The 26,734-nt window shown below is 35.0% G+C and overlaps 1 protein-coding gene across 6 annotated transcripts in view; it reads left to right on the top strand.

Annotated features, from left to right (window-relative positions):
* LOC134527383 (putative ATP-dependent RNA helicase TDRD12) overlaps window positions 1-26,734 on the top strand; it is a 393,271-nt gene that overhangs the window by 269,974 nt on the left and 96,563 nt on the right. For all 6 annotated transcript variants that reach the window (XM_063360027.1, XM_063360029.1, XM_063360028.1 and 3 more), the window contains 4 exons: window positions 1,863-2,008; window positions 11,552-11,716; window positions 15,318-15,456; window positions 17,863-18,051. In XM_063360027.1, the coding sequence (XP_063216097.1) occupies window positions 1,863-2,008; window positions 11,552-11,716; window positions 15,318-15,456; window positions 17,863-18,051 (639 nt within the window). The remainder of the gene's footprint in view (window positions 1-1,862; window positions 2,009-11,551; window positions 11,717-15,317; window positions 15,457-17,862; window positions 18,052-26,734) is intronic.

A 26,734-nucleotide genomic window follows, 5' to 3' on the forward strand; every position in this document is an offset into this window, starting at 1 on the left:
TAAGAAATAATTGCCAGTAGTTAAGTTAGAAAAAAGAGATCACTCATTATTTTTAAATTAATCTGTGATTTTAATTTATTACTCTGTGTTTAATATTCGGAATCAGATTCATATTTCAAATATTACCAGGGATTCGAATCGGATTCAAACCAAACTGAAAATCAAGGATTCGCACATCCCTAGCGTGCTCTATATGGAAAGCAACATAACCAAACATGAATGATGACAACTAGCGCTGGCTACATTTTCATAAGCGGTACACCGCGGCGACGCAGACGAACAGATAAAGGTTATAACTTTTAAAAAGTCTTTAAAAGAAAATTTACCGATCAGACAACTTAGTATTTCCGTTAATTAAATAATAATTAAATAAGTCATAATAAATATTAGATTTCACTTTAAAATATATTGTTTTATAGAAAAGAAATATCTACACAAAGCGCTCGGAATCTAATAGTGGGACCAAAAACATCATGCAATGTTTATGCGAGAGGTTTTTTATATCCAAATTTTGACGCCCTAAAATATTGGTGCGACAATTATAGGCATGCGATGATTATGCGATAAAACAGGGTACTTGTGGAAATTTAGGTTATGGCAGACACTTTTTTTTACTAATATAGACCCAAAATTAGCAAGTGTATTGTGAATTGGCAGAAATGCCTATCAATCAAACATCTGCAAAATCTGCTTCTGCCAATCCATATCTGCAATGCTCTAATTTCAACTAAGTAATTTATACTTACTCATAACGTATTTACTAAAAACCAACATATGCTAGGTTTAAGCACTTATTCAACCACACAGTGCAATGTTAATTTTTTTTATCCAAAATGAAAACACGCTTAAGGATCGCACTAAATAAATTTTCATTAATTAATTTAATTTGTAACATGCCACTCCAACAGCACAAGGCTGTTATCAAACAAGAAATCTGCATAAAATGTGCGATCCATATCCGGATAAATATGTTACATTGAGAAAATGATGTCCAATCGTTGGAAAACTAGTCTACAACACCACAATGCTAGGAAAAGCTTTTCCAAGCACAATGTATATAGAAGCTTCACGCTAAATCATAAATATGAAAGCTTTCCAGATAGCATGTGAAGGAATAAAATTGGTATGATCCATATTGAATCAATCAGGGCAACTGAGGATTTTTACCCATCAATGCAAAAACCTTAAAATATTTTTTTAGCGTAAGGGCAAAGTACTTAGGAAACAATAATCTGAGCTTAATGCACTTCAGCAATCAGACGTGAAATATAAATACCTGTTGATACCAGATACCTACTGTAAATTTGTTCATTATGTGAAGGCAGAGCTCATTTTTGAGGAAAGCTAATTAGAATAGTTGATTACCATACTCACTTCCCAAACAGTCACATTAATTTTTCTATTTTTTTGGTTAGAAAAATGTAAATTAAGGGTTATCTGCTAAAGTTATCAACCTTCCTGGCTGCCAACTCAACCAAGACAGGCTGGTGGCAACCTAGCAGCCACCGCAAGTCAGAGTCGGGAATGTAGACTCGACGACTATGCCCAGATTCAGTATATCGCCACCTGTCACTACTTTGCGAAATGAGGGTGATGTTGGCAACAAGCAAAAGGAACCTGTCCACCGACAGTTTCATAAACTCACTGGAGGATTATTTCAGAACTTTGATTGCATTTACTTATTGGCTTCACAAAAATTTAAAAATAATTTTTAATTTATATAATTTAAATTAAATTTAAATTTAAATTTAGCTACTCGTTTATTTTACATTGTTATTTCTGGAAGTAAAATGTGTCCTTATAGCAGCCACATTTGTTGCAAATTTACCGTTACAATAACAATATTTTTTGTTTATGTACAGGAAATATTAAAAGTTAGAGAACAGCAGAAAGTATCCAGCTCAGTTTGCCACAGTCTGAAGGCATTCGGGTCTTGTTGGAGGATGCTGAAGTGTCCAAACCGCCATTTCTTTGACAGAATTCTTGACCAAACTGCAACTCTTCCTGGGTGAGTAGGTTGCTTTTTTAAAGTACAATACTATTAACATCTCCATCTCATGTTGGGTGTCTTGGTGGGGGATGGCAGTATGGCCCACTACTACAAGCTAAGTAGGTATTGCTAAAAACATCCATTCCCAAGGTAAGACCCGAACATTCAGCCAAAGAATTAATCATGAACTGTGACCCCTATACCACAGTGGTCAGTGAGTAACTCTTGCTGTGACTGTTTGAGGAAGTTCTTTTTTAAAGGAAGTATTGTGGCTCCAAAAATTTTTTATTTAAATCCACAAAAGCATAAAATATATTTTGTAAATTAGATCTCTCCCCACCTCCAAAAAAAACCCCTGATATTTTGCATTATAAAAACTTAACAGGAATGAAAAATGTAAATGCAAAAGTTATGTTGGATTTCTTTGCATATTCAACCATTTTGTGTGCATACCCTCTTAACTGTCAATTTCAGATTAAAAATTTTCTATTACACTGACGAGGATTATTTAGAAACAGTAAATGTTAAATAATAAATTGTCTCTGTGCTAACCCATTAGGCTTTTGGTTTCTCAATTCAGTTTTGTTTAAAATTGAAACTGTTATTTATAAAGTTTATAAATATTATGTTTTAATCGTCTGGGCATTTTTAGAATCTGGTTTTAATAAAAAATTGTCTGTGTGTGTTAGGCAGCCACATGCTAGTATGTTTTAAACTAAGTTCCAAGACTGTTTCTACCTTTAAATGTGAACAATGATAATTTTTAATCTTTGGTGTGTATGAGGTGGAATGACTGTAATTGGAGCAGCAAATCACCATGTCTGATGACTCTGGAATCGACACTTTTATTGGATGGTGTGTTGGAAATGTAGGTGTTGCATACTGTTCATAAAATAGTGTATCAAATCTCTCAGAAACATGTAACATCATCTGGTAGACTGTCAATTCAAAATAAAATTTATTTTTCCAATGCAAGTATTCTTTTATAAAGCATGGATCTTATTACCAAGATTACGGTCGTAAAAACTCTAGAAAATTTCCGGTTTAAGTAATATGATGGTGGCGCCTGACATCATCTGGTATTGCTATTCACATCTAAGAGTCACTTCTTATCAATTCATCATCGAATAATAATACCCTAGATGCTGATGCAAATAGGCAAGATGTTTTATTTATTACAAGGTCTGTTAGCCAGTTAAAGTTACTGGGAATACAACATTCAGGTCTCCACATGCAAGATGTCCTATGGGACTGTTGGAACAGGTGTAAAACAACCTGTGTTTAGTTGAAATTAGTAAATTTGACTGTCAGAGTCTTTTTTCAAAATTCTCGGTGTGAGATTTGATTTGCCATTAGTCACTTGCCTATATGATAGTTAGCGTTTGTTTATTATTTAATAGTTATTCCAAACTATTCCTTACATTTTAGATTTAATTCTCTATGACTTTAATGATTACATTAGTTTTCTACTTGTTAGTAACATTTGCTTTTTTTAACCCTCTAAAGAACAAAATAATGCCTCATTGAGTATGAATTTGTTACAGGAGAGTTCTATTTAGGGTCTTTTATGTGGTAAAACAGGTATAAATTATGTTTTTATGTAATTTTATATCCATCCAAAATTTATAACACATATTTATATTTGGAAACGTTGCCTGCTGCTGAAAAACGTTTCATAAGAGTTTGGAACATTCAGTCTATAGTCAGCCTACAAATGTGATAGATGTGTTTGAAGTTAGTTCCAGCATGTTGGAAGCATTTTTTATGAATGAACATTTGGACTAGTCTACATAACGCCAATAGATATGTAATTTTCTGCATTTTTTTATGAAGAGACATTTCGTCATTTGATGTTTCATTTTTTAAGATAATTGTACTGTAACCATCACAATTTTTAATGGTAATATTTGTCTCCATTACTATAGAAGAATTGTTTTTTTTTCTTTCTTTTTATTTTGAAATTTATGAGTATCTTGCTTTACTGTATAAAATTTCATAGCTCGGAAAAGTGAAGGCTTCCATGAGCTTCATAGGAAAGTGTCAGCAGATGAAGTAATTTCACGAGAACCTTCAACTGCTTGTAACACAATCCTTAAAAAATAATATAATACTATGAGCTGAGTAAACAGTGTTCAAAAGTGTGATTCAAATAATAATAGCCACGGATAGTCAAGATGCAAAGGTTAAATCAGCAAGTATTTAAATTAACACATTTCGTTTTAATCGTGGGCAAAAGCCTCATGTTAGATCCTCATACAATTACACAAACCTTTTACATTGAAATTAATGCTGTTTAATTACCAAAGGGATACAGAGACAATTATATAAAATTAAGTAAGTATCCCATAGAACAATAACACTAGTACAATTGTCACAGTGTGTGACCATTAATGTGAAGGCAAATACGTGAACGTATTTTCAATATGACAAATACAATATTGACACCGCGATATAAACTGGATAGTAAAGAATAATCTCTCGTTAAATTAACGTCAACAAGTGCAAAAGACAGACAACCCTTAATCATCGCAGCGACCGAGAATTACGTTAATACAGACAAATGCCTCACTAGACATTACAAGACCCGTAAATGTTAACGCGGGCGTCCGCGGCCTTACCTACACTAGGCAATATGCAACTAAATTCAAATGCATAAGATATCAAAAGAAAACCAACAATATGTAACAATTTAACACTACGTGATTACATACATTACGCAAAAGCGAACTGACAATTTGCACTCACATTGCCCTAAACACAAGTAACGACATGACAGGGAGAAACGTCAGACAAAACACGAGTAGCAATGCCAACTATTAATGAAAAAACGTAAAGATAAATAATGTCAAAAGTAATTTCAAATGTGACGGCCGAATAAACAATTTAGAATACCTTAGAGTTTAGCTGTTACAAGTCACATGAATGTAAGGGTCACCACCTTACAAGCACTTACATGAAGTCTCCCCGCTGTCACACTCACTACATTTAACTAACTGACCTACATACTGAATTCAGTAAATACCAGCACCGACTGACTATAACAACCTATCTACATGATTTGCTAACGAACAAGAAGAGCCTTCAAGGCAATACATGCAGCTTTAAGTAAAACAGAAGGCGCCACCTCTTGCGCGGACACCTCAGGAGGGGAAGTCAAGAACAGCACTAGACGCAGGGAGGGGGGAAAGGAGGAAGGGAAGGAGTGCCAATGCCCGCTGCGCAGCGCGAAGTTCAAACGCAGAGCACCGACCACTTCAAAAGAATAATTAAGATGATTGCTGTCGACGCGAGTACTAGTGTACATCATATTGTTGCTTCGACCTCTATTCCTTCATTGGCATCTGGAATTCTACAAAAGGCTGTATCCTGTCAGCAGTTATCAAGTCTTTGAGAGTAAAATTGTGTTCATTGAGACCAAGAATCTTGCGAACTACGAGTGCCGATACTTACAAGCAGTAGACACCAGCGGAAAGACTACGGTGAACTGTCGACCCAATCAGCTACTCTGATTCCCAAGGATGAACTCATTTAACTTTGAATTTTTCAGTGGTATGTAAGATGACCTCCAAAAAAATGGTAGGCATTTAATGTAATGAATATGGTTTGTAAATAAGTATCTGGAGTGCAATTGGTTGATATAAGTATTAGTTTCAATTTTAATTTGTGAATATTTCTTAGAATCAACTTTTTATATCCTTGTGTTTAGGTTTAGCACACACCCAGAGGTTAATGGGATAACTTTTAGAGTTTCTTTGCTCAAGCTCGGCTGGTGATTTATTTGTTGAAATATCTTTCATTTTTTTTTATTTATTGAATAACTCAAATGATATATAATTAAATGACTTTGATTTTGCGGCCATGCTAGAAACTATCATATCATGTTAGTAATTAATTTAATTTTCTAGCTGAAGTAATAACTGCAACCATTTGCATTCTAGATGGTGTTTGAATATTTAAATCTATTTAATTGAACTGTCAATTGACTTGTATTGTCAGAGTATAAGTTTAATTTTCGGTTATTAGTGGTAATATTAATGAGCAGATAGTTCAATGTTACTTACCTATCACTGGTTTCATTCAAATAGAACATTTCAAAGATATCTGTGTTCCTATTTCAACATCTTTAATTAATATCTATATTAATTGGAAATGAAACTCTGATTTTTATTAATAATGGTAATAAATTTGTAAAATTAAGGTATCCTATTTTATAATACTAAAATATATTTCTCTGATACTTCTAGTGCCTTCAATTTTAAACGCGCTATCATTTGGGGTGTCTTCACATCTTGAATTTTTGTTCGTTTGTTCCGTATGTGTTCCTATACCATTCATCGTATTGCAATGAAATTTTGGTGAGTTGTTATGCGCATGTCTGCGAAGGTTTCTTAGTTGTATAACTATTTTACAATAGGTGGCGCACAAATTGTTTCAACAAATGTGTGTATTTCATATAGTTTAGCTGCAGTTAGTGTGTTTTCGTTGTGTGAGTGCACAGACATTACAGAATTGAAATGAATTAATTAGAAACAGCAATAATTCACAGAATTAAATTGAATGAAATTTAAACTGCAACATTTAAGTTTGTGTGTAATATAAACAATAGGTAGCCCGAGAGACGTTTAAACAAATGTGTTTATTTCATACATATTGTATAGCAGCAGTTAGTCTGTTTACGTTGTATGAGTGCTCATGCATGACACAATTTAATTGAATTAAATATAAAAGAGAGACAGAAAAAGATAAAGTGATAGCTATAGAGTTTGAGAGAGAAAGACAAAGAGATAAAAGGAGATAAAGTGAGGTATTGAGAATGAAATGGAGTTAGAAAAAGAGATATATAGATATATATATATTTTTTATTTATTTATTTGATTTGTAACATGCCACACCAACAGCTCCAGCGGTGGGCACAACATTTAGGACATGTACAAAACAAATACAGTAACATTATTAATACTAGAACAGAACAAATACTAGAACAAAACAATTACAAGAACAAAACAAATAGTAGGACAAAAATACAAGACAACACAACACAACATACAAATATCCATATGAATACTTAAATTCAAATAATTACTTAAACTTACAAAAATTTTTTTGAGAGTAACATGGTAAATTTATATATACAGAAAATTGTTAGATTAATTTAAAGTACAATTATATAAGATATATAAAATATTAGTAATAACGAGAATTTTACTTGGTGTTGTGTCTATTATAGTTTGTAATGAGTCTATAAATAAGATCATTCTTGTTATAAATAGTACATAAACTAGAAAAGAGGCAAGAATCCGGTGTTATCAAGAATATAGCTACATTTAATTTTATAGTTATAAATATTATGTACAAAAAGATAGTCCAAATAGGCTCTACGGTCTGCTAGAGGAATAAGATTGGGATGCGGAAAACCTCTTTGAATTATTAGTTGAGACAATTTGTTTTGTAAATTTTCTAGTTTCTCAATATCAGTCGACCCAATGTCATTCCAGATAGTTGAACAGTATTCTAATTTAGATCGAATTAATGCCAAGTAAAGAGAAAGAATTGAATCTGATTTTGTAGCATAATGAGTGATATATTTTATAATAGCAAATGTTCTTCTTGAAATGGAATTTAAGTAGTCAATTTGTTTATGAAAAAAACAATTTTGAATCTAGAAAGACACCAAGGTCTTTTATAATGAAAGTTTTTGAGATTGGGTTATTATTCAGAATGTAATTATAAACTATAGGGTTATACTTCCTAGTAAAGGATATTACCTTAGTTTTATTATCGTTTAGATTTACCAAGTTTAAAAGACACCAATTATTAATTTCATTAATATCCTTTTGTAGAAGAGCGCAATCATTGACTGTAGATATTATTTTAAAGATTTTCAGATTGTCGGCAAAGAGTACACCAGTTGACTAACTAAGAACGATGGTAATGTCATTTATAAATATATTGAAGAGGAGAGGTGAGAGAGTGGCACCTTGTGGTACTCCAGAACTAGCATTGCGTAAAGAGGAATTATGGTTATTGACACATACAAAAAAATATCTATCATTGAGATAGCTAGAAAACTAGTTCAAGTAGTTGGTACAAAATTCAAAGTCTGATAGTTTTTTTAAAAGTAGCGAATGGTTTACTGTATCGAATGCTTTGGCTAGATCAAAATAACAGGCATCTGCCTGACCTCTGTTAGTAACTACATTATGGATTGGGTTAAGAAAAGTAATTAGGTTAGTAGTGGTGGACATTCCAGATCTGAATCTGTGCTGACTGGCTGATAATTTATTTTGAAGTTGAAAATTTAAAACTTTGTGTATAATTTTTTCAAATATTTTTGTGAAGCCATTAAGTAAAGATATTGGCCTATAGTTTGATACAATCAATTTAGAGCCATTTTTGTGTATCGGAATGACCTTTGCTATTTTTCATTTATCAGGGAAAACTTGAGAATGCAAACTGGTGTTAAAGATATGATAAAGAAGAGGAACTAATAAGTAGGAACAGCCTTTTAAGATAAAAATAGGGATGCCATCTGGGCCGGTGGATTTGGAAGATTTGAGAGCCTTGATGCCCCATAGAATAAGGGATTTAGAAATGTAGGACATAGGAATAGAATCCGAGGACATGTTTGAAGACGTCACATTATTGGTTAAAGTCTTGTAGACACTGGAAAAATATTGTGCAAAGACATTAGATAAAACAGTTGGATCATCACAAATATCATCATTGATTTTTAAAGAATATTGTTCATAGTAACCATCTTTCATTAATTTAACATATTTCCAGAATTTCTTTGGATTGTTCTTGATGTTGTTATTTGTAGAATGGATCCAATTAATTTTATCACGTTTTATATAGGATTTCGCCATTTTGCGAAAATGTGAAAACTGTAAATATTAATAAGACTTGTTAGATTGTTTATGAAGTTTGTGAAAATGTTTTTTTTTATTTTAATGCTTGAATTAAGTCATTAGAAAACCATAACGGATATTTGGGTAATTTTTTAGAAATTAGTGGTACAAATGTGTTCATATTGTCAGTTATACAATTTGTTAAAACATCCACCAGATGATTAACATTGGTTGATTCATAGAAATGAGACCAGTCGTAATTTTTTATGGAGTTATAAAGACCTTAAAAATTACCATCCTTATAATTTCTGTAGGGATGATTAACACTTCTAGAGCTAGAATACATTACAATGTTAATGTTTAAAGCTGGATGATACAGATCTTCTTTGGTAAGTATTTCAAAGGCTTGCGTTACTGTACACCGAGATAGATTTGTTAAGCATAAATCAAGAAGATTTTTGTAAGGTTGGGTGTGATTATATTGGGTCAGACCCAATGAAGACACAAAGTTGAGAAGGTAGGCTTTGGATTTGACATGTGAATGAGTAATGTTTGAAGAGTGCCGAGTGAGCCAATCAATACCTGGATCATTAAAATCACCAAGAATTAAAATATCTTCTTGAGAGGTAGATAGTTTTTCTTCCAAGTGTTCAAGGTACTCTAGATATTTATTCGGCGAGATGTCCGGGGCTAGGTAGATAGTTCCGATAATGAAAGTTGTTGCAGGAGACGTTTTTACCTTGATCCAGATAGCTTCAATACGGGGAAAATCGTAAATGTAAACAGGTAGCACTGATAAAAATTTGGTTTTGTTAAAGGCTGAAAGTACACAACCCCCTCTATTTATCAGTGTAAGTTGAGGATTTCTATCATTTCTAAAAACTATATACTGGTCCGTGAAATAGTGAGAATTTATGTTGTTATCGTTGAGCCAGGTTTCTGTTAAACAAATAATGTCATAATGAGAGTTTAAAAGGTTTTCCAGAAATTTGTTAGATTTAGTTCTTAATCCTCTCACGTTTTGATATGCAATATCATAAATTCTAAGGAACTGCTTCACTGTGGGAAATAGGATGCTCCTCCAGCATCGAATTAGATGTGGAAGTTGACGCCATTAGATTAGGAGGCATGATGGTCACTGTTGTATTGTCTTGATATATATATATATATATATATATATATATATATATATATATATATATATATATATATATATATATATATATATATAGAGAGAGAGAGAGAGAGAGAGAGAGAGAGAGAGAGAAAGAGAGAGAGAGGTAAGTAACTATACACTGACAGATCAATGTCTGCCAGGTTCTGCCAGTGATAGAAATTATTTTCCAAACCTGTCATTTAAAATGAAGAAGACAATTACTGTCTACATCTGATTTTGAAAAAAGTCCCCTTCATTCTGTGTTTAGCCTGGGCAACGCTGGGTACTGCAGCTAGAATTTTATAATTGTTAAAATGTGTAAGTTATCTCCAAGAAGTAAAGACACAATTATTATTTTCACAAAATCAGCATTAATTAGCTTGGCGTGCAAACACCAGGCCAAACATATAAATAATGGCTTGTTAGTATGTCTCCTGTTTTTCCCTCATACGATAAAATATTTTAAACTGAAAAACCAGGACACTATTATTTGAGATGTCAAAGCCATTTTGAAATGTTATTTATGGAGATACAGTAAGTCATGATTTATGAAATAGTTACTTTTCAGGGCACATTTTGTAAATCAATTTGTTAAAACTTAATCTAGGAAAAATTTTTATGCTACCTTAAACACAAAAGTTATTTTTTTTTTTAATTTCATTATACTATTTTGTGCAAACATTAATGTTACAAGTCTCCTGCAGGATAACATTCTACTAATCACATACAATTTTAATTAATAAGTTAATGTTTTCTGAGAAAAATAACAAATTATGCATATGTGGCCATTGAGAAAAATAGTGAATAGCTGGGCAGTAATTTACCTGACAGCATCACCAAGCGTGCATATTTGTACTGTTTACAAGGTAGAATTTATACAGTAATATTTTCATTGTTGGGGTTGAAACTGTTAAAATGGTATCCCGAAAAAACAGATACAAATGTTTAATGCAAAAATAAACATTATGGTGATTCCAAACAATGTGCCATACCTAGCGAAACAAATGTTTTGTGCTGAAGAATAATGTATTTGGTAGTTTAATATTAAAATTTCAATAGGCAGGAGTGTTGCTGTGTAAATGTTAAGTTTTGTAAAAATACTGTGAAATATTTTGCACCAACTTTTGCAAAATCCTGTTGCTTAGTAGTTTCATCAGATTTGGAAATTCAGTACATTTTGGCTTCAGGATCCTGAAAAATTTGAAGTAGTGTAATTTCTATGTGATGTAAACATCACAATTTTTGTTAATAGTTGCAGAGTAGAAAATAATTTTAGAAGTCAATGAATATATTTTTTTTATATTCCAATGGAAAACATGAATGTATGGGGAATTAGAGTAACAAATATTTTCCTTTGTATGAACAAAAATTGACCTAACAAAATGTTGTTTCTTGCTGGAAAGCATAAGGCCAAAATGTTGGTAATTGACCAGCATTATAGTTGCTAGCAATGGTGATGTACTTCTGCTGCCAGCACACTACTGCAGCACGTGTGTGGTCAGGGAAGGTGGCAGAGTGGCACGATGGCATCAGGAGTGAGTGTACTGTTATTTGCAGAGATGGGCACGTGAAGGTGAAGGTTGTACACGTGCACACGGCCAACTATTTTTCTGTCCGGCTGCTGGAACACTGGAGTAGTGATGGAACTAGAACAGTTGTGGAGAACCAACTTTTAAGCATGGCGTTCAAGCTTCACCAGCTGTTCTCGGACTTGGAAAACAGGTGATGCATGGATTTGTTCTTCTTTCTCATAGAACATGTGTATTTTTATATTTTTGTTTGAGTTAAAAAGAAGCTCTCATATTCCGTAGCACATGTCACAACCCAGAACCTTACTACCTAAAAATATTCGGCATGGAGTGTACATACACATGTTTCATCAATACTTACAGAAATTAATTGGACGATGAAAACATATGTAACTTCCAAACAAAATGTTACTGTAGACAGTTACATGCCGGAATAATGTCTCCCGGAAACAAACTGATATGAACTGTTTTTTTTATTATCTTTCTCGAATATTCACAAGTCGTTGTAGTTGCCATTTTCAGACTACAAGAACAAATATATGGTGAATTTACAAATAAGACGAACATAACCTCTTCACATACTCTAAAACAAACATCTCGACTGTTCGCAGGTCTCAAAGGATGAATATTAAAAGATAGTTTGCTATCAAATCCCGTAGCTGAACACGAACTCACGGTACAAGCCAAGGACTCGGTCCTTGGAACAAAGATGAGATTACTCGATCCTTCCTGTGGGTGAAATACCTGCGACTGTAGTCGAAAAATTCTAGTTGCAATGTAGAGTCTCTCCACACAAAATTGTGATTCTAAACTCTACAAGTGAGAAATAGCTGCATATGAAACCTACGTCTCAAGTTAATGTGTTCGATACTATGCAAACCTAACGTTTCACTAAGTTTGAACATCACTTAAACCCTGGATATAGTGATACCAGCTAAACACACAAAAATACTAATCTCATCAGAGTCTGAAAATAGTAATCACATTGGCACAGAATTTAACATCAGTGTATGCAAAAAAAAAATTTTTAAATTGCTTGTTTAAGCTATGGAGTTATGAACTAGTTAAATATAGCAAACATTCAAATGCGTAAAAGTGGTGGTCGTGCCATTAATAAGGTTATCATCATTTTGAGTATATTGAAATCTTTTCTTTAATTCTCAGTTCAGTTCTGCAATATTATTTACTTTAGGCACTTGAGTATCAGCATTCCAACGCTACTCGGGTTAGCAACCTTGATAGAGCCGTTATTCAATAACAACGTTAAAAAGAGAAACTATCTGTTGTATCTTCTGAGTGTATTATATTATGATCATGCTCTGGTGACATTTTAACGTCAATCGATCTCCAAGGAAATAAAAATAAGAGAATTTTTCATTTGCGAAACATTCTAAACCATACAGTTACTCTTCACACTGTTATGTACATCACTGTGATTATCGATTCTGAATTGTGTGTCAGTAGAATGTACAGTGTCCTCTTATGGTGCAAAACTATGCATTGGGATTCTTTATGTAAATTAGTCAAAGTTACAAATTATATATCTCTTCTTTCCTCTTTAAATTGCTAACTATTCCATTTGGACAAAAGAAGAATTTAAAAAAAAATTGGTTGTCTATAAAGTCGGTTTACGGACGATAGTTTAACGTGACACCGTCATAACAAAACATTAATGAAATTATTGATCCAGAAGAAAAGGAAATATCATATTCGGCCTGAGACTGAGCCGTAATAGGTTTTTGCAACCAAACCATTTAGGCATTAAAAATTATATATTCTTTGAGGAAGAATTTTTTTTGAAATTTTTCTATCTTTTGTATGATAAAATTTACCTCTGCATACTTTTACGAATAAAATAGAATCATTTTTATTGTATTATCACTATTTTGTATGGATACAAAGGAGTGAAATGAAATCTACAATTTAATTAATAAATTTACTTTTATCTGCATTAATTAATTCAAATATATTTATTACTTTTGAAATGTTGCGTGCGCCGTATTTATTTTTACAAGTACAAAAAAAAATTCGCAGCTGCCGGGATTCGAACCGACAATCTTTGAATTAGAAGCCAGCCATTCTAACCTTATTGTTTCAGATGGTTTAAATTAATAATATTCCACGCACAATATTTGTTTGAATTTCTTTTAACTAGCATATTCTCTGTTGGACTCGAAATATTTACACGCTCGTGGGCTCATAACTATAATATGGTGTGTGATTTAGTTGATCAAATAATAACTCATGACAAATAATTACCAATGTCAAACTAAAGCGTGAAAAGTATCACACCAGCAATAAATATTTAGTTACACAGCTAAAACAATACTCATACAAAACTGTTCAAATATACTGATTTACACTAGTAATTAAAATAATACGTACTTCTAAGAACGCCATTTCCTTATGAATATACTCCCGTGGCGCGGTGCAACAATAACCTCGAACCAGTACGCCACCACGTGCCGGCAATTTCTCTGTACCGTCCGCAACATACCAGAGAGATGCCACGCATGCGTAAGTGGGACATCCGTAGTGGGACAATTTTTCGTGCGTGCAGCCAGCGTTCATCGATTTATTAGACGTCACGTCAAAAATTGAAGATGATGAGCTGGCCTGTCTGACCTGACAACACAAAGACATTTCCAAGAATTTAAAACAATTGCTGCTGAATTAATGAACCTTGAAGAAAGCACCAAACGTGAGGTTGGGATTGGTTGCTCAAGTGAATAGATGCAAGACAGTGCTCCTGTCAGATGGACAATGAATAAAAAATGTTCTTGCATCGTCACAGTCAAAGGCAAGAGGATGACTTCTATAGCTTCACACATATGACCCGTGGTCATTAAACTCATATTTACTGTATTGTTAAAGAGTTTGAAATTTGTCAACTAAAATAGCCACAGACATTTCACATGAACCTCCAACTAAGAATACTTGGTCACATGTATGTATGCTCTTTAGAATACATTTATTGAGGACCACTGTAAAGCTATCTTCATTGAAATTTATTTTTTTACAAATTTATTTTCATTGAGGTTTCTAAAAGTCACAATTGCAGTTAAAATGTATTCCATTCAGAAATCAATTTAACTTTACTACCTTCTGTAATTGCAATTTAATTTAGAATTCATTCTTGGTTGCTACATTTCTATTTTAGATATGTTACAATATTTCGTCCACAATTAGTACTTACTCATTTTATACTGCAGAAATTGTGTGCTCATTCAATAGTTGATTGTTGTTTGTTTGGTGTTGTAGGCAAAACAGTCACAGTCATATGATAAACTAATCAATGAACCAGATGTTTTGTGTTTACTTTTTACCAGTAATACTCTTAACTATGATATATATTATTATATTATTTATAAGTTTTAAACTATATGACCCTGAAAAATATAACTTTAATACATAAACTTTGGTTCAGTTGGTGGAAATAATTAAATTTGAAAGAACAAAAGATACAATTTTGGCTCCATTCTATATAATTGGCTGTGCGACAGTTTATATTGAGGAAAACTGAGAACACAATCGTAATCGTAATCGTAATCGTAAAGATTGACCAGCATGATGCTAGGAAAGTGTGTAGTAAGATCGGGTGCACGTGTTTACGGGCGCAGCAGAAGATTCCAGTGTCGTACCTCACGCCACCTCGCTCCATTATTACATGACAGGACTTTACACACTGTATTGCTTTGTCTTTTAAGATCCAGCTGTCCAGCACTGACCTGATCACAGAGAGTATAATCACTGTGCAAACTTACTGTAACATGTACATCTGTTCTTTCTTACAGAGTCCAGGTGGCTAACCCTACAGAAGGCAAGGTTTATGCAATATCATCAGGTGGTTATCATCGAGTTGTTTGTGAAAAAATCCAAAAAAATGAGGTGGTAGTGAAATTTATTGATGAAGGAGCTGTGAAAACTTGCAAGGTACACAGAATTTTATAGTTACGAATAAATGTTTATATGGATGTGCATAAGAGATTTGTAGTGTTTGCACACAAAAACCATCTCTGAAATGAATTTCATAGCCTCAGTTATAACAGTTCTTGCCAAGCAGTGCATCCAGTATATATCCTACTTCAGCTTTCCTGTAAGTTTGGCAAGCCATAGCTAGATAGTAACACTATCCCAATAAGTATTAGTAGTATTACTAAATTGAATAATTTTAATTGTCGCACATGAGGCCGAAGTGATTTCATGTAGTGGTAGAGGATATAAATGGACGTAGTTATGCAAAAAGGAACCGACCCACAATTTTGTTATATTATATTTGAAAATAAATTAAAATACAGTAAGTCCTCTATTTACGTCATACCGATTTACGTCGTTTCGGATTAACGTCGCTAATGTTTGAGTACTCATGTTTCAATTTAAGTTGTCACCGATTCACAATAACGTCGTTTACAATGACCGTAAATCTTTATTTTAACCAAAACACCGTATATAATTTGTTTATAATTCTTTGTTTTCTTCGGTAGTTAATTTATGCTATGTAGCGTAAGCTACACGTTCACCGCCTTATCTTATACATCATGAGGGACGCTTCCTGCTCTCCGCGCGGTGATGCAATACTACCAGCCCGCCCGCTCGGCCACCCACGTATCTCACACGTAGAAGTGTTATCTACTTCCCGCAACGACACAGCATTTTCTCCTACCCCTTCCGGCCGACCTTGGGCCGTGGCCGGCCGGTGGCATGAAACATGGCTCATTTTGCGTCGTTTCTATTTACGTCGCGGTTTTCAGGAACGTAACCCCGACGTAAACCGAGGACTTACTGTAGTACAAGGTTGATTGTACCGTCGTTGCTAATATTATATCAGTATTTATACTAGACCATTAAAATTATACCCACATTATGTTATCAATACGAGAATTACAATTTATAATTAGCTTTAACTTCAAAATACTCAGAATAGGTTTCATGTGGGTTGGTTCCTTTTTGCATAACTACGTCCAAATGTGGTTGTGTAATATCTATGAATATTGCTATTCTCCCTGCTTTTTTGTCACTGATGCAGTTAAACAAAGTTAATATAAATATTAGGAATACAAATTCATAAAATACTTTCAATAAACTAATAACTCTATTTACATTGAAACTATTATGGAAGTACTATAATACTACAACATAATATATCAAGCGGTGGAATCTTTTTAAGCATTATTGTGGCATAATGTTTACTAAAGCATTATGCAATCTAATGAAACTACTGTAAAACTCATTTAGTTGTAGAATATATCAGTATTATATGTATAACCAAAGTGAGTACAGTATGATTTACCGTAGTAACCGTCAAATATTTTGATCCAGCCATTTTGTCCAAATGAAGTGTGCTGTTATAGTTTCCTAAAAACTAATTTCATATATTAAATGATTTGTTTTAAAAATTGAAATGCATTATTCTTGAATTGAAATGTGTCATCTTCTACAAAATTGTTGTACATCATTTACTTCTTGTGACTCTGATCTGCCTAACGTCAACCCAAACTCATTCATTACTGTATCATCGTGTTATTCCTGAGAGCGTGAATTCTTGATGTGTACTTTTTCAACAACTCTTTTACTCCTCGGCGTGATACCAAGTTACGAACGTTTTTTCTCCATCTACTTACTTCCTTTTCCTCCCCCTCCTTCAAGGACCCTCTCATTCTTATTATTCTCATCAATACAATAAACAGTCATGAACTTTAACACTACCGGATCCCTGAAGGGAGGCGACCGTGCTTAAATCATTGCTTATTTCACGGAAATGAATGCATGTGAGAATTTCATACAAAATTTTACCAAATCATAGAATTTTTCAATAACCTTTCGCGGGACTTACAAAAACAATTCCACATTTAAAACGAAGAGAAACTGTTTGAATGCTTATCTTTTTTATTCAAATGGCTTATTACTTGTGGATGGCTTCCAAACAAAGGACTATAACAAAGACTTGCAAACTATTTAAAATCCCATTGTGTTGTTTGCACGAATAATAAAAAATACTGGAATAGTTCTTAGAGGCAGAAGCAAACAAGCTTGACATTCATTAGGGTATAAAATAGTCCTGTTATTATTTTTTTCATTCCAGCAATTTTTTAATGCGACCGGCTTGACTAGTTTAATTTACTTCCTTAAGTTTTAATTATTCTGTGCTTTGTTTAATAACAGTGTGATTTGATATAGTAGATCCTCATTACATAGTACATCATTTTAAAATGTTCCCATTTAAAATCCTTACAAGAGTTGTACATAGAATAACAGTTGACTAGAAAGTAAACTGAGGTTTTTCAGGTGCATGCTGCAGTAATGGAGAGAGTGTTAAGTGGTAATGGTGTGTGTGTTGAGGTGTACGACCTGATGCCTCTCCCGGAGGAGCTGCGGTGTGTGCCGCCGCAGGTGGTGGAGGTGGTGGTGTGCGGGATGGCCCCTCCTGACGACGACACCACCTGGAGCATGCTGGCCACGCAGGCTGCTTTCGACTGGGTGTCGGAGATGGCCGACAACGAAGATTCAGGAGTTTATTTGGCCGGCAAGGTGAGTAACTTTGCCTTTAACTACATTTGCATATACATATTCAGGGCTTTGGCCTTAGTATACCAAATTTACTCAATTTGAATGAGTATTGTTTTTGGGACTTTTTTCACTTTATAAATGGGTGTAATGTGCAATCAATAATATTTACTAGAAAAGGAATTTCATTAATTATCACATTTAAGATTTTTTAGTTATTATAGTGCACCATGGGGTAGGTAAGGCTGAATACACAGAGCACTTAACATGGCAAATACAAGTTCCCCTCATTTGGGACTGAATCTGCCAAGTTGTTTTTTGCATTGGTTGGCCAATAAAATTTGAATCCAATATATGCTTGGCAGACTATGGATTTCAAGAACTCTTTAAAAGAACTAATGAACTTTATCTAAAAGTTTAAGTGTATCTTAAACTCCTGGATCTTTTTTTTTTTTTTTTTTTTTTTGGGACACTAAGGACTTTAAAACAAGTGTGTCTTTTAAAATTATATCTTGGATTCAAGTAAATTTGGTATATATTAATGCACATTTACAGTCTTAGAAATAGTGATAAATGTCTTCTTCATACCACCATGATTATGTTTCATGGTTTCACTTCTGCTATAATTCCAAAATTAATGACTTACTGTGTAAACTTTTTGTCAACATTCATAAGCTTAATTGAAAATATTTCATTCCTCAAAATTTTGTTTACGAGGCATCACAATTACACATCTTCAGTGTTCCTTTTGGATCCCACTTGTGAGTGCATGCAGTCCAAACACTAGGCCTGTGCAAATTTTTGAATACGAATTAGAAAAATAAACTATTCGTATTCTATTTGATTTTGAATACTAACATTTCAATATAATGAATATTCGTTTCCTTACGAATATTTTATATAGCATACTTCGTGATTTTGTCGTATACCAACGTTCACTGTTGAGGTTGTCATTTCTGCGATATAAATACCGTTTTTTGATGTTCAAACGAGAATTCATAATCAAAAACATGAACAATAAGCAATGTTTTAAACATGCCACATGTATTCAAAGTTTTTTTTTTCTTCACTACTGCCTCCTTAAACAAACGGAAAAATTGTTTGAACGATTCAAAACACAACATATTTGTCATTTCAAAAATGAAAACAAATAATATTACAGTAAACTCTCGATTATCCGGGCCTGGATTATCCGGTTTTCGGGTTATCCGTGCTTGATTTTTTATGATGTTGTAAAAAAATTGACGGGGTGTGGCTACGCTGCGACTGCGCTGTGCTTTTTGTTTTTTACTGCTGTGTCAGAGAGCTATTTACCTGACCCTTCAGACCCTCCTTACCTGGCCACCTTCACCCGTCAATTTGTCACACTTTAAAACCAAAAAGGAATGCCTTGACTGCTGCTTCCGGCTCAACTCCCCCCCCCCCCCCCCCCCTTTTTTTTTTTTTTTCATTTTCTTTTCAAGCGTTCTTTTCACAGTGCCCAGCCACCTTAAAAAAAAAAAAGGTCCCTCTACCTCCTTTACCTATTGGAATATTACATCATTAAAACCTGTAAAGCTACACAAGAAGAGTGCTTGTGGTTTTTTTTGCCACGCACACGCACACGAGGTCTCACACACGTACAAAAGGAACAGGGCTCTCGTACACACGTACACACTTGGGGGGAGGCGGAGAGGGGGGTGGTTTAGGAATTTCCCCTCTACCGGCCCAAGCAGCCAGTAACACAATGGGAGGGGGAGGGCTTCTTGAAACTGCCGAGCAAGAGACAGAGAGAGAAAGGGAGCATGTTGTTGGCCACCAGACACCCCTTTCTCCCCCCACACCACCACCCATTCTTTCTCCACAGCCCCGACGCCAGCATAGCCACGGCCGTGGTGGGAGTATTTAGGAGGTGAATCCGTCCGGCCTCAGAAACTCATACCCTACTGCGCAGCTGCCTCTGACGTCACGCGAGTGACGGTCCCACGCGGCCGTAAAAATTCTTCAACCAAACTCATCCTCAATGGAAAATCATTGAGTCAAATGACTTAAACTTTTTTCCAATTTATTTACGAACTGTTCTGCCTGTGATGCTGTTAAGCTTTTTCCTTAAATTTAAATTATTTTACTGTAAACATATATATATATATAAATTTATGCTGTTGGCTATGGATATAAAAGTGCAGAGCAAAGAACAGCATGCGATTTTTTTTCCTTAATAGTAGGTGGGTATCAGCGAATAAAGGAAAATGAAATGTTAGAAACAACATTTATGTTCCTTTTTAAGAATTCTGTCAATGGCTGTTCTTTTGGTAGTAAATATAAAACCTAGAATATTGTTGCAGCCTAGATCAGCGAACAGTACAAAACTTCTCCCTAGATTTAGTAGTTACAGATTTGTTGTTCCTTAGCTTCAGTTCGCCAAATAGTTTTATATATATATATATATATATATATATATATATATATATATATATATATATATATATTACACATACATACACTACAAGAATGTGAAATGAAAGCTTCAGAACTAACGTACGTAAAATAATGAAAGAAGAAAGAAGAAGCATGTAAGACTGTCATCTACCCATCACTCACGAGGCGTATGACATTTTCTTAATAATTTCTAACGTTAAGTTAATAACAAAATGCTGGTAGTCGTACTTCTACATGCCGTAACTAAATGCTAGGAATTTGAATTCAAAAAGAAACTTGGTGTTATCTGTTACCATATGTATTATACATGTATCCATATGGTACCACAAGCATTTGATTTACAACGTGTAGGTACTGTTCTTAGTCCATTACTTATAGTTAGTGTTCAAAGATAGGAAAAATGACAGTTTTCGTCATGTGCGCTAGGGGTAGAGTGCAGGCTTAAAGTGCCTACTATGGTTTAATGTATTTTAAGTTTCGCTCGCGTTTTACTGTCATACTGTTCGTATTAAATATATTAGAAAGACGCTGCGATGTTATATAAAATCCCTTAGAATAACTTTAAAATCACAATACCTGACCTTTTGAGGCCTAAATTTATAAGGAAGTAAATAATATATTGCGAGATTATGCCGTCAAATTAATCATTACACCACAGTGAACTGCGACTAAACATTTTCAATGGTACTTTGATATTGATATCTTTTTGAAACACATTAAATTTACTCTACGTAGCAGATAAACGTTTCCTTAGTGACAGCTCTCACAAAAAAAAATGTATATATAACATAAAAACATAGCTTTAGAATTAATTACGTTACTTTTAAACCAACATATATTACAAATTGTACACATCAGAAAATTTCAGTAGCATTCTTATCAGGGTGTCCACAAGGAAAAAATATTTTGTACCAATATAGGCGAGAAAAAAGTACTAGATATGAAAAAAAAGTACTAAATTATGTTTTATGGTTTTAACCATTTAGGAAGTTATTATGACATTGCAGTGTTAGAACTTCAATATCACACCATACACACACGTACAGTCCATTGTTTTTAAAAATAATCACGCTTAATAATAAAACATATTGGAGTTACTGCAATATTATTATATTAAAGAAAAAAAGTACTAGATCTGAGCGTAAATGTACTAGACCACTAAAAACTTATAAAAGTACTAGATCTAGTACGAAAGTACTAACTGTGGACACCCTGATTCTTATTTGGAAATGTGTTACTTTAATCTTTGAATGAATTGTGTCAATGGTTTGCATATAATATGAGCCGTTGCTTAGTAGTTTACTGCCCGCCGCAACTAATGTAACTTAATAAATTACTCGGAAAATAAAATAATCAAACCTCTTTCAACATTGAAATTATCCCTTCTCTTGCACGCATGAACCCACTTATCACGAAATTCTTGTTGTTTTGGGAACCTGTAGTATTTAATATTTATTCCTTTAGTTTTTCTATAATGGTTTGTACACCCATACACCGCATAATTTGACATTGTCACAGGTCTTCACTATCTCTAAGCTTTAACCGACTAAGAAAGACAGCAGGAAGAACATCCCCAAAATGACGCGGACCGAATACTCCGACCACGGTCCACGGAACAAAGGAGCTGCAACTCACACTACGTCACAAAGTAGGGGAGGTAGCGGAGAAGTAGTGGGGGTGCATGCGCACGGTTTCACCTCTTCAATACTCCCACCACGGCCACGGCCCTCTCTGGCTTTGCAGCCTTTGTTTAGCCTTTGTTTACTGCGTGAACCTTGTTTCCCTTCCAACTAACGGTATTTTTCATTGTTTGAAGATGCCTTTTAAATCACTCTTTCTTATGAAAGAGCCAACAAGGAAGCACTCGTAATAACCAGATTAGTTTAGGATTACTATTTACGTAGTCAAACTGACGGTGCATTTCAAAACTCTCCTAACTTCGAAGGTCTCGTAGTATCCCATACTCGTAGTTATGACTGTAAAGTGCGTCCTAATTTTAATAGGCGGAATTAACAAGAAACAATATCTTGCAGTGCGAGGTAGAAAAATAAAATGCAATAGCTGGAAGGGGGGAAAAAGGTGTATAATATTGTGCTGTGGTTCAGACAATTATTTTGTAGTGACCCCCAGTATAATAGGTCGTTAAAAGGGTGGAGGGAGATGCTGAGTTGGGACTGCCCACCGCTCTCCCTCCCGTAGCAATAAAGGGAACAGGAGAAGGATGGCGGCAACACAGTGCCAGTATTGTTTACGGTCCAATAAGCTGGGACACGTTATACAAAGCCTTTGCTTGTACTCATAAAATTCTACTGAAGAGACACTCTTTTGCCAGTAAATAGACCATTTTTAAGTGGTGAAACGGATTATCAGGGTTTTTTTATGGGCATTCAATTATCCGGGCATCGGAAGGTCCCAATTAACCCGGATAATCGAGAGTTTACTGTATTTGTAATCATTTCGTCACAAGCACCAGAAGTGAGAAGGAAAAAAAAAATTTAAAAGTCAACAACTATGGACTTCAAAACCACAAATCATGGCACTCCATTGCGGATGCCATTAAAAGAAGTAAGCGTCATAGTTTCAACGGCATATAGATCGATAGTCACATTTAATCTTTAATCTAACACCATGTGAGACAGTAGCAGCTTACTTGCTGTATGTATCTATGAAGAAAATGAAGAAACAGACGTTGCGACTTAAAATATATAAAAGAAGTCATTAATGATTTAAAATTCCACATTGATTAGCAGAAGTTGCATCATTTACCTGGCTGCATTAACAACAAAAATTCATGTATAAATAGAGTTTAGATACATAATGACCTCATTTAATCACTAATTTGGGAATACAGAATTTAAAAAAAATCACATTTTATGGGAAATGGCTTGCACTGGACTTCATGGTATTTTACGATTCGTTAAAATTTTCTGAATCATCATGTAGAGCAGCAGGTTCTGGGAAATCTAGCGAATAGGAACTGAAATAAAAGGATGGTTGGTTTGTTTAGGTTAAATTATGTTAAGATAGTGATGTCACCGGGGCTGATCCCGTTTGGGGTGGTGACAACCCCGACTGCTCAGATAGTTGGTAGAGGGGTTTGAGCCTCGTGGCCTGAAGGATCTAGCCTGGCAGTTTTTCCAATAAAACTGTTCATTAAAGATTGCTGCGTTTAGTACCATAATCCACGCTCATACATGGGGCTATCACTGTCCCACCTGTAACCGTTGAGGGGTGAAGCTCGGCTCCACACATTTCGTTCCACAGTCATCCCCTACTCTGCAATATTATAGGTTCTGGCGACGGAATCTTAACTCGTGAACAGTCTCCCGGAAACAGAGCCAGGATATGCTGCAACATCTTATTTTCCCAGCCCGTATGCGTAATGTTTTGCAGGCTTACAGTTTGTGACCCGGGTTCACTATGTCCGATGCCCTGCGATTGGTTGTTCCACGGCTGTAAGAGTGCTGTGGCCAATGATGTGATAAAACCAGAAAACAAATAAACGTGTTTCGCTATATACAATGCTGACAAAAGATATCAATCTAGCTGTTTGGTGGTTCTTATCCAGTTAGATCATAGAAACGGCAGACATAAACATGCAAAGTACTATACACAAATCTGATCGAGGACACTATAGCGGCTGTGCCGCAACTACCCGGTAGTTCAGGCCTGATCTCACTGTGCATGGCTCTGGGTACTAAGCACTGCGTACTTGACTGAAGCTGTAGTGATTACTCACGACCCCCATGATTCAAGGTGGTAGAAACGTGATGGTCACAACGACTACTCGGCACTAAGCGCGACACATCCTCGCTCTCGCTATGCTCCATCCTCAGCCCACGTATCCGCGCCGCCTCCCCGCGCGACCCGCAGAGCCCGTGACTCGTCACAGGCGGGAATTGCGACATCGTCACCTGGTGAATATTATCTGAATACACACAGCCCTTCAAAGTATGTTAGTAAAATATATAACATAGTTATTTTATTAAATGTGAGTCTTGCTGAAAATAGAAAAAAAAATAAATAACAATTAAAAGAAAACACACGCCGGTGCGTTGGCGCCCCTGGTCCTACAGTACGTTCCTCCCACCTCTATTAGCCCAGGAATTTAAGGTTGTTACCTCTAAAAAAAATAAGGTAAATCTGAAAATTTGGTCATTGATACTAAACACCTTGCTGAACAACATACTGAAATTACCCTATTTTCCCATGTCGGCGTCATAATTTTTTTCGTGCAATAATGTTGTAAGTGCCCCTAAATGACACAAGGACGCAAATGTACATCCGAAAACTATTTGCATCAACTGACATCCACAGGGATCGATTCAAATTAACCACTGGACTACACCAATGTTATATATAATCAGACACAGTAAAAAAATATACTTGTAGTAAAAATATGAAAATCATGGAATTTATGAAAAAAACTATCCATAGGTTAAAAAGTACAGCAAATAAAAAAAAATAAGCTGCACAAAATCAATTCCTTAAGATTTGAGCTTTTCAACGGTGTATCTCACACTGCTCTGTGAAAACAGTTACCGTGATACGGTTGCTCAAGTACCAGCGTGCGCCATCAGATATGACTCGGACGGAAGGCGGGATGACATTTTCACCCGTCAATATTCTACTTTTGGTGCTTCTAACGAGCCATTGCTCTAGTAAGATATAAACAGCTTTGTTATACTGTATAAGTAATTTTACATATGATTTTATTATTTACTACATTTATAATATTAAAATAATGCTCCTGCTTCTCAAAAAATATCTCGTACGATGTTATACTCTGTGTAGTCATTTTTAATTCATGTTTTTCTTTGTAATGCCATGCACTATAACAAATTCTTTATTGATATAATAAGAAATCTCAAATAACGAGAAACAATAACACAGAAACATAGTTTTTGTTCACATACCTCAGCTAACTACGTATGATCTGGGTCGTCATTGATGTCTTCAGCTACATTCCAACAACTTCTACCTCTACAGTATGTGCAAATCATAGAGCACGGAAGGCCAGCAATGTGGCAGGAGCACTTTGATCCACACTCAGATCTAGATGCACATGAAATGAGATGTAGAAGTTCATCGGGAGCTGGTGGCAAGTCACTGGTAATCGGAAGAAGTGTTTGTTGAACCTCACACCAGGCCCAGTTGGTTGGTGTTAAAGTATTACCCAGCCAATCCTGGACCTATAATGCAGGGTCAAAATATGATCAATTGATAAGGATTGCCAATAAATTTTGCTGTACACACAGATCCTTATAACGTGAGTTGTCGTACCTGCAAGTAAGTCCTGCCCGAGTGTTGTAAGGCTGCGGACCTTGTTGGAGGAACGTTCGCCAGCTCGAAGGTAGCAGTCACAGCTTTTCGGGCCACAGTCGAGCATACAGATGTCCACGAAGTTTTTCAGGGTGGAGAATTTCTCTGCAGTGTACATGTGGATAATGAATTCCTTCCTCGCCAGCAGCAGTGATTTCTTCTGCAGTAGCAGATGTGTTGCTAAATATGGAAGCAATGTTCTGGAGATGTGGATTTTGTTTCAAAAGCTTCCAAGCATTCTTCTTACCTTTACGGAAAAGGGCGGAATTGGTGTCGCAGCCAGTGACTGCATGAGCAAACAACAAACAATTCTTGCAGTCTCCGAGTTGTTTTTGAATTTCACAAATGTTGAACAATTTTGCTGTTCTAGTATTATTTCCAGGGCTGTGAACACTGATGCAAGTGTTTTCTTTAGCTCTTACAATCAGCATAACGATGATATCAGTATCATTTGCTATGACGACAACTGGTGTTTCACAGACGTCGTTTCCCATGGCAGTTTCGACAATCAGTGTGCCTGCGTCGGCCGGTGCCTGAAGAACAGTGAGTCCTGCTTGTTCAAAGCTCTTCAAGAGCAATTTGATGAGTTGTGATTTGTTATGTGTGTTATTGAGGAAATCCTTTTGTGAAGTAGTGACAGCTGTATTCTTATCGAATTCAAAGTTTCTTGAGCACCTACGTGATGCACAGCACTTCCTTTCTTCTCCTTTGGTTGTAAGAAATTTCTCCGTACCCATCGAACACAACAATGGCTCTGGACGAATAATGTTTCACAACATACTGTAGGTAAGAATGAACAACTTCACCATATGTGAGTGGGTGGTCCCAGACCAATTCATGTAGAAGAAAACCATCAACGATTATTGTGGCTACTTCATTTATTCTGTCTATGCACTGGTGGGAAGTTAAGATCTGCAGCAGCGAAGACTTCGGTGTCTTTCGCATTTATAACTCATCAAACAAAGAG

Source organism: Bacillus rossius, chromosome 1 (genome assembly GCF_032445375.1).
Source record: "Bacillus rossius redtenbacheri isolate Brsri chromosome 1, Brsri_v3, whole genome shotgun sequence".
In the NCBI taxonomy this organism is placed as follows: domain Eukaryota; kingdom Metazoa; phylum Arthropoda; class Insecta; order Phasmatodea; family Bacillidae; genus Bacillus; species Bacillus rossius.